We start from the raw sequence: 14,602 nt of genomic DNA on the forward strand, positions 1-14,602 counted from the left end.
GGGTAACCTAGTTTAGGTTGACCTACTTTAAAGTAATCCAGAATTCTTAGGTCTCACATCAGTTATTAGAGAACCTAAATAACTGGTGCAAGCCATCACTCGCTGTGTGTGTATGTCCAAATACAGTCTTGACTGTCGTGCCTGTACTGTGTGGATACCTTATGCAAGCTTGCTTCGACCCGTCTAAAGCAGCAAAGAGGCCAGCAGTGAAGTAATGGGTTTCCACACACTTCTGTAATCCTGGCATATCCCCACTGCTCAAGTAGTGGCACTTTCCACATGAATGTCTACAAACTCCTGCTTTGCTCTTCCAAGTGTAAATAAAAAGGATTTTCCCCTGTATGTGTTTAGAGAAATGTTTAAACCCAGTGGTAGAACATTTGTAAAATGGAAAGAGCATCATGCAAGTCTCTTCAGAAAAGCTGGATGAGGCGTGTTCACCTATGGTAGTCACTCGATATGGCTCAGATAGTCAGACAGCATTGAAGGAAATGTAAACAAAGGCTTTCAGTTCATTAACAACAACATCAAAGGGTTGAAAAGGAACACAAAAGACCCTAAAGATCAAGCTGGAAACATCAAACACACACACACACACCCAACACTAAAGAGCAAACACCCACACACACCCAAGACTAAACATCAAACGCACACATACACTCAACACTAAAGACCAAACACACACATTCACCCAACACTAAACATCAAACAAACACATACACCCAAACACTAAAGTCCATGCTGGAAACATCAAGCACACATATATACCCAACACTAAAGACCATGCTGGAAACATCAAACACTCATACACACCCAACACTAAAGACCAAACACACACATACACCCAACACTAAAGACGCTGGAAACATCAAACACACACATATACCCAAGCTCAGACAGAGAGAAAACACTGATTCTAAATTCGGTTTGGATCAGAAGCATTGAGACTGAAAATATGGAGGTGTAGCTCCTTCTAGCTCAGTGTGTGTGTGTGTGTGTGTGTGTGTGTGTGTGGACAAACATACCTATCAGCTCATGACAACCCACCAGTTTCATCCTTATTGACAAGCACATTGACAGAACACATAGACGCACAGTGACCACACAGAGACACAATTTGACAGCACACAGAAAGGCGCAAAGTGACCGCACAAAGATGCAGTGACAGCACACAAAGAGACACATAGTGACAGTGACATCACAGAGACACAGAGTGACAGCACAGAGACACACAGTGACATCACAGAGACACAGAGTGACAGCACAGAGACACAGAGTGACAGCACAGAGACACAGTGACAGCATAGACATACAGTGACAGCAAAGAGAGACATACAATGACAGCACAGAGAGACACACAGTGACAGCACAGAGAGACATAGTGACAGCACAGAGAGACACACAGTGACAGCACACAACACAGTTATTGGCATAATGACCATCAGTCCAGTAAAAACCATCACAAACCACATCCCACCTTCACAAAACAGAACTCTGTGTGTGTGTGTGTGTGTGTGCGCGTGCGTGCGTGCGTGTGTGTGTGGTGACCCACCCTGCTCCACTGGGTGGCCCCTGGCTTTCAAGAGCGCTGGGGGCCATGACAGTACCCTGAAGAACTAAGTGGGTCAGAGACAGATGGTACAGAAATAACAACACAAGGACCAGAGGAAGCCTGACGAAGAATACGAGGAAGAACACACAGAGTTCTAAATACGAGAACACACTCAGATTTCTTCTTTTATTCGTTGTCCTGGGAGTAAGGGAAGGATTGATACATCTTTCCATTTTTCGGGAGTAGACAAAAGATCAAAAAGAGTGGCGATAGAAACAGCCAGAAGAATCGTGAGTTCCAGGCAAAGGGTCCATCAAATCAAGGTCATATCTGTACCTCAGCTGATGGAAATGTGGCCTGGAGTCAGAAGAACACTGCTGAACTCCTGAAGGCACGTCAGCATTACCAGGATTAATCTGCTTTGAATGGAATCCCAGTATAATTAACCCCGTGATGCAGTATGTGTGGACAGGAAGTGCAGTAATCAAGTACTCACACTCAATAGTCAGGCTGAGGTGGTCACCGCCCACTTCGCAGTCAACCCTAGTACAATTCAGCTGCAGTGAGGATGCAGTGAGGATGCAGTGAGGATGCAGTGAGAATGCAGGGTGCACTTCAATTGGCTTGTGCTCAACCAAATGACCAATGTGTTATTGTTGTTATACCTGTTCCACACACTTAGAGAAAAACTGGACGAATGTGTACTGTATGCATCATGCCATTACACTACCACTGAATGAAATTGAGAGAGAGAGAGAGAGAGAGAGAGGAGAGTGAAAGAGAGGCTGCTAGCCAATGCCATCTTCTACACTGTCACTGCCTGGTTGTCATGGTTACAATCTCTAATACAAACACACACCCACACACAGACACACACACCCAACAACACACTGTTCACAGAGGGCAGCTAGTATGACAAGGGTCATAACATGACATAAGGCTGACACACCCTGCTTGGACAGCAGAGAGCAGCTCCAGTGATGTACAGTGCAAGATGCGCAGAGCTGATCACCACACACATACCACAGAAGCCCCAACTACGCCACTGTATTGCCATCAATCAACCTTTCTGAGCTTCTCACAGAACCCTCTCAGGACACTCAGTCTCCACACCAGTCTGTCAGACATAAAACCTCTTACTTCATAGGTCCTCGTAGATCTGGTCTCAGCCCAGACAGGACCGTCCAACTGTCAGTCCACCAGACTACTAACAAGCTCAGTGTGATTACTCATGTACAAAGCACATATCTGCACATGACACAAACTGCTCTTTAAAGTCACAGCAACTTACCCACCTACCCACCTACCCAGCTAGCCACCTACCCACCTGCCCACCGACCTACCCAGCTAGCCACCTACCAACATACCCAGCTAGCCACCTACCCACCCACCTACCCAGCTAGCCACCTACCCACCCACCTACCCAGCTAGCCACCTACCCACCGACCTACCCAGCTAGCCACCTACCCACCTGCCCACCGACCTACCCAGCTAGCCACCTACCAACATACCCAGCTAGCCACCTACCCACCCACCTACCCAGCTAGCCACCTACCAACATACCCAGCTAGCCACCTACCCACCTGCCCACCGACCTACCCAGCTAGCCACCTACCAACATACCCAGCTAGCCACCTGCCCACCCACCTACCAAGCTAGCCACCTACCCACCCACCTACCCAGCTAGCCACCTACCCACCCACCTACCCAGCTAGCCACCTACCAACATACCCAGCTAGCCACCTGCCCACCCACCTACCAAGCTAGCCACCTACCCACCCACCTACCCAGCTAGCCACCTACCCAGCTAGCACAACAAACACAGGACTTCAGATTCATACAATATACAGGTGGCCATGTTTAACACACATTAAATGCTTTTGTTAGTCCACATTCAACATTTACTAGATTGCAAAAACCCAGTTAAACATGCAAGGATTTTACCATCCATCTCTCTAGACGCTGGTACCTACCTTACCTGTTCAGTCTACGGTTGGTGCTCTAACCACACAACCGGGATCACATTTAATGAGTTTAACAAATGTCAGTAAGATTGAAAATGAAATAACAGAAGACTACATGGAACAGGAGACTGGACAAGGGGCTTACCTGTTCAGATGAACACGTAATCACACAGCACATGCAAAAGACAAAGAGAGGAGAAAGGTTATTATTTTTTTTTTTTTTACTTTTTATGCATATGTTTTATGAATATGAATTTTTTAGGAATTTTAAGTTTTAAGAATAACCCTTAACTTTTAAGAATAACCCTAATGTTAATAGATAAACTCACTGGGTATCAGCAAAAAGGTATACTAGTTAGCGTTGAATATCATGATCAATAGTAATATTCACTGCTAAATTTGCTATTCGCTTCATTATCAGAAAGCAGCTGACCTTGTTATTGCTGCAGTGCCTGTTTACACACATATTCACATATACACATTTTAAATAGATTTTCCTGTAAATGCACAGTAAAAGTAAGAGTGGGATTAGATTCCAGTTATTATGAAGACAAAATAAAATAAAATAAAATATGAATTGGCAGAGTATTCAGGTCATCACAGTTATTTAATAATCCAGTTTAGCTGTATGTTAGAAAGTTTAATTGTACATCAGATAGTTTAGCTCTATGTTGGCTAGAACCACATCTCAGTAGTGATTTTCATTTCGCCCAAACATTAGGATAATTTACCAATCAAGACAGTTAAATTAATATTCCACTGTTTTTCAACTTAATCTCTAGCTCTGGCATCTCTGGAAAAATACCAGGATTAGAGTTATTCCTTCAAGACTTTGAGACTGATTAGGAAAATAATGCAAACATTGGAGTTTGGATGTCCAAATCGGTTCTGATACCCATACTGGAGTACCAGACGTCACGAATGAGGAAGACATGCATGAGATGACACTATAGGAATCACGATCAAGACCGCAGTGCCATCAGTAACAGGGGTGACCGCAGTGCCATCAGTAACAGGGGTGACCGCAGGCTTCATTGGCTAAAACATGAAAAATAAAGAACTAGCTCCCCCTGCTGGATCCCAGGTGCCACCACACCAGTGAAACATGGCCCACTCTTATATCATGATGTCAGTTCTGGCATGGGCAAAATAACTGGAGATATCCATTAGTACACACAGGTTATAGACCAGCACAACTGTCATGATATTCAGTCATGCAGATGATTATATTACCCACTCTGGCTCATGTTCTCTCGCTCTCTGTTGTTTTATTCTTCTTATCTCTTATCTGAAGCACTTTGTATTCCCCTATGTATGAAAAGTGCTATACAAATACACTCGCCTTGCATCTGACTCTCTCCCTTCTTCTCTGCTGATCACCCCATCTTCCTCCTTCTCTCTCTGTCCCTCTCTTGCTCTCTCTTTCTCACTTGTTGTCTCCCTCTCTCAACACAGTAGCCAAACTAACTTCTATGATAACGAGAGCTTTAAACTCAGCAGACATACACACACACGGATGCGCACGCACACACGCACGCACACACACACACACAGACACGCGCGCGCGCACACACGCACACGGACGCGCACACACGCACGCGCACGCACACACACACACGGACGCGCACACGGACGCGCACGCACACACACACACACACACACACAGTCTTATTAAAATTCCAATGCAGTGAACGGGTACTAAATGCTAGAACAATTACATCTAAATAGAGCCTTTTACCAGTCATTTACAAGTTCTGGTCCAGTGACAGAGACACAGTGCCACAGGGACTAGACCACAGTTCAAGTTTGGTTTATTTGTCACATACATAGTCATACACAGTACAACACGCAGTGAAATGGTGGTATTCAACAGTATTCAACCCCTAAATGGCTTAGCGCAAGAGAAATGATGTGCAAATGTGCAAACGCAATGTGAAAATGTTTGAGTGCATGAAAGTCCTCAGATGGATCTGCTGGATGCCACAGGACACATAGACCACACTGCTCATGAGAGGCAGTTTCATGCATCTGTGAAATCAGCTCAACTAAAACAAGACATAATGGCGCCTTTTCCACTTGGTATTATTAGCTATAATAAAATGTTTTTCCCCCATTTGAGGTGTAAAGAAAACCCTCAATCTCTCTTGGAAACAACAACATATCATTAACAAGCCTGTACTACTGATACCCTCTCTAAGACACCTCTAACTCTACCACAGAGTCTAACGGAGTGGGAACATTCTGTAAATGTTATGCTATTCAATTTCAATGCAAATGCTATAAAAGGGACCATGTGTGGGCAGCAGAAAGCAAAGCAGGCTCAGAATTCACATTACACTTCACTAACCCTACACACTAGACCCTAACACTACACACTACACTATCACTACACTAACCCTAACAATAGATATTTCACTAACCCTAAAACTAGTCACTACACTAACCATAACACTACAAACTACACTAACCCTAACACTAGACATTACACTAACCCTAACACTAGACACCACACTAACCCTAACACAACACACTGCACTAACCCTAACACCAGACATTACACTAACCCTAAAACTAGACACTACACTAAGCCTAACCCTACATACAACACTAACCCTACACACTACGCTAACCCTAACACCAGGCACTACAGTAACCCTAGCACTAGATTAACTACATTAACCCTAAAACTGCACATTACACTAACCTTAACCCTACACTAACCCTAACACTAAGCCTAACCCTATATCAACAACTCCTTATCTTCTGGATACATGCCTACTGCATTCAAAACCGCCAGGGTGGTACCAATCCTCAAAAGGCCACATTTGACAGCTCCAACGTTACCAACTACAGACCGGTATCACTTCTCTCTTTCCTCTCAAAAGCACTCGAACGAGTAGTTTATAATCAATTATCTCTTTTCCTCACCCAGAACCAGCTGCATGCTCCCAATCAGTCTGGCTACAAACCTGCACATTCTACAGAAACGGCCCTCAAAGCAGTGACGGAAAAACCTCATGCTGCTAAAGCTGCCAAACTGTCATCTGCTTTAATTCTTCTAGACCTTTCAGCAGCCTTTGACACAGTGAACCACAACATTCTTCTCTCTGTTCTCTACAGGCTTAGTGTGATTGGCTCTACTTGGAGATGGTTTCAGTCCTATCTGGAGGGATGGTTCTATCAGGTGACATAGAGAGGATCCACATCCAAACCATGTAGACTCTCCACTGGTGTTCCACAAGGCTCAGTATTGGGCCCCCTTCTCTTCTCTTTGTATACTCCTTCTCTTGGTGATGTAATATCTTCTCATGGTTTCTCCTACCACTGCTATGCTGATGACACTCAATTATTTCTTTTTTTTCCACCCTCTGACACACAGGTCTCCAGACGTATCTCAGCATGCTTGACTGACATCGCGTCATGGATGACAGCCCACCACTTGAAGCTCAACCTCAGTAAAACAGAGCTTCCGTTCATCCCAGGTGCTCCCAACCCTTACCATGACCTCACAGTTTCCTTTGAGAACTCCCTGATATCACCATCTGAAGCTGCCCGTAGCCTGGGCATAACTTTGGACAACCAGTTGTCGTTCTCAACTCATGTTTATAATCTAACCCGGTCTTGCAGATTCCTCCTTTGTAATATACAAAGGATTCAGCCCTTTCTCTCGCAGGAAGCTACCCAGGTGCTCGTGCAATCTCTTGCGGTCTCAAAACTAGACTACTGCAACTCACTACTTGCTGGTCTTCCTTTAAGAGCCATCAAACCTCTACAACTTATCCAGAATGCAGCAGCATGACTGGTCTTCAAACTTCCAAAGTTTACACATGTTAATCCACTGCTGAGTTCCCTTTATTAGGCTCCCAGTAGCTGCACGTGTAAGGGTTGGCACCAGGCCGAGGCCCCCTCCGGCCACCAGAGGGAGGCCTCGAGTCAACCACACCACTAATCAGGTGTAACACCCAAAAGCTGGGCTAGAGTTTCTATAAGCCCAGTGACCCTGTCATTCAGTGCTGGGTCTTTGCTAAAGTTTTGAGCCAAGCTGCTAGCCGGTAACTTCAGGTATTGAGGTCTGCAAGCCCTCGTGCTACACCTCATTTCTTCCCTGTGAGGGTGTTCGTGTTTTAACACGTCCCCTCCCTCTCAAGTCTGTCTCTCTCCCGAGGCTTCCCTTAGCTCCTCCCCGTTTTCTGGTTTTGTTTGGGAAGTTTTAGTTTGGTTTTCCCAGTGCATCGGGGTTGCCATTCCCCGGGGTTAGCGTCCTTTGTTCTCCCCTTTTCCACACTTGGCGTGGTGGTTAGTTTTTTCCTTTTGTTTTACCTGATCCAAGATCTAACTGTTCTGCACACGGACCCACCATCACTAAAGTGTGGTTGCTCACCCAGTAGGCTGTCTGTGTCATCACCTAGCTGACTTGGGTTCAAGTCCAGCATGCATCAGATTTAAAACCTTGATGCTTGCCTACAAAGCCAAAAATGGACCAGCTGCTTCATACAGAAGGTCAATGGCCAAAGCCCAAATAGTATTTTGAACCTCAAGTATGGCTTGGCTTGAAGTACTATGCTTCAGGTCTCATGGAAGACAAGCATCAAGACTATTGTCTATCCTAGCTCCAAGATGGTGGAATTAACTCCCACTTGCTGTCCAGACAGCAGAGTCCCTTGCAGACTGAAGACCCACCTATTTGCAGAATATTTAAAGAACAACTGACACTGCTCCCATATTGACTAAATTATTACTTATTGTAGGGTATTGTTTATGTTGTTTAACAAATTCCAGCACTTATTGTGTATAGCACTTATCATTCTTTAAGATAGACTTCATGTAGTTTGTACTTTTAGGTATCAGCATTCATCCCTGTATTCTACAGTATTCTAGTTCATCGGTATATTGGACTGTAACCTACTCTACTGTACTAGGATATATTCTATGAGTAAATGGCAAAGCACTTTTGTAAGTCACTCTGGATAAGAGCGTCTGCTAAATGCCTAAATTTAAATGTAAATGTACACACTACACTAACCCTAACACTACACACTACACTAACCCTAACAATTACATTTGACTGGGTATTTAAGGACAGGAATCACTGCAACGAGACTCTTCTACATGCAAAATCTCCCCCTCTCTCCCTCTCTGGTTCACATTAAAAACTGAAGCCTTTCATGTGAAGATATTTAAATGTGCTTGTGAGTCTTTAGTGTGATGGTGTTTAAATGAGCATGTGAGTTGTCACGATTATACCCTCCCATCTTCCGCGTTCCGTGTTTTCCCTGTCTTGTGTATTTCAGTTCCATGCCATAATTTTGTTTTCTCCGCCCCTTGTTTGACTGTCCACACCTGTCCCTCGTTTAGTTCATGTATTTAAACCTGCCTTGTGGCCTTGGTCTTGGCTGTTCATTGCATATTTATTTGAATCTGTGCATTTATGTATTTAGTGAATGTTTTTGAAAGCCAGTATCTATACCTGTAAGTTTGTGCTCCATGTATCCTAGACTTTGTGTTTCTTAGCCCCAAGTTTTCCCTAGTCTTTGTTATAGCCTGATTCCCATTTGCCTTCGTGCATTTTTGTTTTGCTCATGTATCCACGTACTCTCCGTGTTGACTCTATGACCCTGGACTGCTACAATGACTGATTTTGGATTTGCCCATAATAAAGCTCGCTCTTCTTCGCACATGCGTCCGCCTCCTTACTGCTCACTGTTACATGAGTCTTTAGTGTATAGACCTTGCCTGTGCTTCACTGAGCTACTCCACACCTAGTCCACACCTGCATACGGCACACAGAGAACAAGGAACCTAACTAGCAGTCTAATTAGCAGTCTGGCTCAGCATGGATAAGTTATGGGCACAAACACACTCCTGGTCCAGCCACAGCAAAGCCAGTGTGTCACTACAGATCTGTGTGTTCCCTGCTCGACAACCTCTGCGGAGTCTAAGAACCCTCACTCACCTGCCTTAATCGAATCTTAGACAACAGGTGAAGCATAGCATAGCAGACTAATGGTAGACGAGTGAAAACAGCACATATAAATGAAATAACCACATCATACATGCCACACGCAAACCATAACAGGTCTGAGAGTCAGCACTGGGATGGCATTTCTGCTGGACACATAATGGACTTGACTATGGAAGTATCTCAGTTCACTAACTGACTGAATCACTGTTACTAATTCATTATTCAATAATGAACGCTCCCCTTCCACTGGTCATGTGGTATGGCCCACCGCGTGAGGTGGGAGTTCTTCGATCGTGTCTCGTTTGTAACCATGCCTAAGTTGTTAAGCACACACCTGCACCGGTTTAGTCTTGTCTCGTTTGTATGTATTTAAACCCTTGTTAGTGTGTGCTTTATTATAAGTCATTGATCATGTTTGTGTTCATGTTGTTCCTGTTCGTATGTTTGTTTTCACAGTTTATGGTATACGTGAGTGCCGGTGTCTGTATCTTATGTTAATAAACGTTTGTCTCCATCGAGCGAGTCTGTGCGTCCTGTTCCATGCCCTGTGGCACTCGGGCCATTACAGAATGACTGACCACAACAGGATACCTACTCACTGGACAGGAAACGGACCTCCTACAAGGATGTGCTTGAGGACATCCCAGGCTGCTGCCTGGATCCCTGGATATTGGGGAGAGGACCGCGATCGGTGTTTGCGGCCACTCCAATATCTTGGGGGGGGACCAAGGAGAGCCGAGGGGCTCCACGGGGACTGCAGCGAAGACGGTTTGGTGGATCTGGCTAGGTCCCTGGCTAGCGATGATAAAGCTCTCTCTCTTCCTTGGACACACCAGGAGTACTGGGTGGGTCCGACCCAAAGCCCAGAAGGTGGACTTTGCGGTCAGCAAAAGGAGGACCGTAATGAGGAGTAGCACGTTTGGAGCCGGGGCGGACGTGTCCCTCTGCGTGTCCAGCGGGGTCGAGGACACGTCTCCAGTGCCTGCGCTTCCAGCAGGCGCTGTGTTGAAGCGCCTTTTGTGTGTGTCTACGGGCACATCTATTTGTATGTACTTGCGCCTTTTTTGTGTGTGTACAGGCGCATCAACACACTGTGTTACAGAGCGTATCGGACTGCCCTGGGAGAGGCAGGGACTCTGCCTTTCCCCCTCATGAACTGAGAGACCTCCCTTGTTGGCAGCTCCTAGCCCGCCTTGTGTTGGGTGGGCACCAGGCTTTGTCATGTTGTGTGTGTACACGTCTGTATCTTATGTTAATATGTTAATAAACGTCTATCTCTGTTGAGCGAGTCCATTACCATTTATTGGTAATTATAACTTATGGTTAGTAACAAGTAGAAATTTAACATTTATAGACAATGACAGCTTTTACAATTATTATTACATCAATACAATATTATTACTACATTATTATTATTATTATTATTATTTTACCATTAGTTTAGCATTTTATTGCTGCTTTGGTATCAATGTTATTAGCTTATTACGTTATTATATTATATTAACATTATATTAATGAATAAGTACAGCTCGTTAGCACACAGCTCGTTAAGAGTAGTATCCTTCCGCACTACCAGGAGAGTTTGTTAATTAGTCATCTGACTGATTTCAGTATTAAACGTAACAATAACAGCACCCAGCAGTGCTGGAATTATGGTAAGGCTAGGAGAAACAGAGCCATGCCCTCAGTACCAGTACACTCCACCGTGACGGTTATGGGTTGCGTAGATGGCTGTTTTCAGAGTACAGAGGTAATGAAATAAAAATAGTTCAGCCTCCTTCTACATTACAGTTCCCATGGCACCTACACCATGTGCTTTTGTCTGTTTCATCTCGATCCTCCCTTAATGGTCTCTACCCTTGTGTCTCGTCATTCCCTCATTAGTTTAACTCCTTCTGTTTCTGTCTTCCAATTTTTCCAAGTGTTTTCAACAGTAACTAGTTCATCCAATACTGTAGCCATCTTGACTGTGCACACATTCAAGTTCCTCTGAACTTAAGCCCTCACCACTGCAGGGGAACCTTGAACTGTACCAGCGCTTTAGTGCTGCAGTAGCAGGATTCCCAACCATGCTAATACTGTACATCTGTAGAATCCAAACACCTTAACACTGTTATATCCACCAAACACCTTAACAACTGTGATATCAACCAAACACCTGAACATTGTCATATCAACCGAGTAGGGATTAGGGTAGGATTAGGGTCTCTGTAGCTGCAGGGGGACTGTGATTGATAGCCCTCAGGGTAGAGACAGTGACATGATTAGGTAGGGCTGCATAAAGGACCATAAGCAAGGTCACCACTACTGACCGTGAGCAAGGCCAGAATGCTTAAAGCTCAGCTGTGTCTTCATTTAACTGTGTTATGAACAGCCAGTTTATATTTAGATTCATATCTCATCTTTTATACTGAGTCCTTAAGGCTTGACAAACACACACACACAGATGACACAGATGATAAACAGATTTTGTTTTTGGTTTTTTTTGTAGCTGATGAATAAAACATGTTACTGAAACAGAGTTACAGCATGTGCAGGCTGCTTTATCTTCAAAGAAAGCATTGAGATTTATAGAATCTACTGTCAACAAATCACATCTTCTATTAAACTAACATGAGAACACAGGTTCTTGATCTTAAAACAATCATTTAATATTTCTGTCTGACCACTGTGGTTTCACACTAGAGCGGATGACCAAAGAATAGTTTACATCACTAAAGAAGAATAAAAACAACTATGTAACAGTGTTAAACCCCAGTGTGAAAACCCCAGCATTAAACCCTAGTGTGAAATCCCAGTGTGAAAACCCCAGTGTCAAACCCCAGTATTAAACCCTTACATTACCAAGAGCTTTTAGCAGAGAACCACTGTAAAACCTCCAGAAGCAGAAGCCTGGTTTGAGTTTTCTAACAGACCCTAAAACATCCTGGAGAGTCGTTATGGAAAAATGGGCTGAAGAGAATGAGGAGTGTGGAGACGAGAACAAACTCCCACCTCCTCCCCCAAACCCTAAACAAACAAACAAACAAACAAACAGACAAATAGGGCATTTGTAAATGTTCTGCTCAACCAGACCAACAGGTTTGGGTGCTGTGTTTTCAGGATTTTCTCTCAGCTTTTCATCAGACCTATAAGGAGACAGGAGCGTACAAGGACACACAGAGTCTCTGTCCCTCTTAAACAAACACCTAATGTACAAGACTGTGCCCTGGAACTCAGAGCACTCACTCTATTTTCTGGTACTTTTTCATTTTCTGGAGAGAAACATGTTCAATGTTCCATTCTGTGCATGATATTTCTGTCCCAATGTCCATCCAGGTGTCCACACTTTGGCAGTAGAGACCTGAGCAGGTCAGTAGGGCACAGCATATGTCAGTAGGGCCCAGCGTAGGTCAGTAGGGCCCTGAGCAGATCATTGGGGCCCAGCATAGGTCAGTAGTCCCCTGAGCAGGTCAGTAGAGCGTTGAGCAGGTCAGTAGGACCCAGCGTAGGTCAATAGGGCCCTAATCAGGTCAGTAGAGCCCTGAGCAGGTCAGTAGGGCCCAGCGTAGGTCAACGGGGCTCTAATCAGGTCAATAGAGCCCTGAGCAGGTCAGTAGGGCCCAGCGTAGGTCATTAGGGCCCTGAGCAGGTCAGTAGGGCCCTGAGCAGATCATTGGGGCCCAGCATAGGTCAGTAGTCCCCTGAGCAGGTCAGTAGAGCTTTGAGCAGGTCAGTAGGACCCAGCGTAGGTCAATAGGGCCCTAATCAGGTCAGTAGAGCCCTGAGCAGGTCAGTAGGGCCCAGCGTAGGTCAACGGGGCCCTAATCAGGTCAATAGAGCCCTGAGCAGGTCAGTAGGGCCCAGCGTAGGTCATTAGGGCCCCGAGTAGGTCAGTAGGGCCCAGCGTAGGTCATTAGGGCCCTGAGCAGGTCAGTAGGACCCTGCCTCCTCTCATGTGCCCCCTGGGTCTCTCCTGCATGTTCTACTAAGTCCTGTGTATCTAGTGCCTAAAGGGACCTGCAGTGTCTCCCTGATCTGTGCAGTGTGCATGAGTCACAGACATGCAGTGGCACACAAATGTGTGTTCAGATACATCACATGGACACACAAGTCAGAATAAAGGGGTCCAGTCTTCCAGTTCAGTCTTTTAGGAAACTGAACCACTGCAGATCACATAATTATATCAGAAAGAGGAGGGTGTGAATATTGTAATTTTTGTTTGACACATACATACATGTACATATATATATACACATATACACCATACATACATATATGCACATACACACCATATACACCATATGCACATATATAACATATGCACATATACATATATACACATACACACCACATACACATACATCCTCAGTGTTTGTCTGTTTCATTTCCATAATCTATTGAAGGAATTGATCCGTTGGAAGCATGTCCCTTGTCCCTACCCATCTCTCTCCTCCACTAACTCAGTTTAACGCTCCGCTTGGATGTGATGGGACTTCCACAAACACCTCCAGCACTCCATTTGCGCTCTCTCACTTTCTCTCTCCTTTATCTCGATCACATTCTCCTTTTCTCACTCTCTGTGTCACAGCCTGTGAGGGTCAGAGAAGATCACAGCTCCATCCACAAACAAACACCAAAAACACACACCACAAAAACAGAACATAAACACAAACCACACAAACACCACATACACACCACAAAAACACCACACAAACACCATATAAACACACACTGCAAAAACACCACAAACACACCATATAAACAAATATAAACACTAAACACAAAAATGCCACAGAAACACTACATAAACACCATATAAACACAACTACAAAAGCACCACATAACCATCATATAAACACATACCACAAAAACACATTACAAACACACACTACAAAAACTCCACAACAAACACCCTATAAACACACTACAAAAACACCACGTAAGCACCATATAAACACACACCACAAAAATACCACATAAACACCATATAAACACAAATACACAGCACAAACACACACTGCAATTTCCAGACAACCTGCCATGTTCATGTTAATGAAATAACAATTCAGGATCTTGAAGCAGGTTTTGAAAACAAGCCACCAGGGACGTGACCACTGCACTACACACACAGGTACAGTGTTA

General features: G+C 44.5%; 1 protein-coding gene across 24 annotated transcripts in view; it reads right to left on the minus strand.

The window, feature by feature from the left end:
- Positions 1-14,602, minus strand: part of plekha5 (pleckstrin homology domain containing, family A member 5) — a 108,819-nt gene that overhangs the window by 69,696 nt on the left and 24,521 nt on the right. For 2 of the 24 annotated variants that reach the window (XM_081724018.1, XM_081724015.1), the window contains one exon: positions 3,381-3,661. The exons of the other annotated variants lie outside the window; for them this stretch is intronic. In XM_081724018.1, the coding sequence (XP_081580144.1) occupies positions 3,658-3,661 (4 nt within the window). In that variant the 3' untranslated portion in view covers positions 3,381-3,657. Of the gene's footprint in view, positions 1-3,380; positions 3,662-14,602 lie in introns of those variants that run through there. 24 annotated transcript variants of the gene reach the window in all.

The sequence above is a fragment of the Electrophorus electricus genome, chromosome 11 (genome assembly GCF_041902795.1).
Source record: "Electrophorus electricus isolate QZ-2024a chromosome 11, ASM4190279v1, whole genome shotgun sequence".
Classification (NCBI taxonomy): domain Eukaryota; kingdom Metazoa; phylum Chordata; class Actinopteri; order Gymnotiformes; family Gymnotidae; genus Electrophorus; species Electrophorus electricus.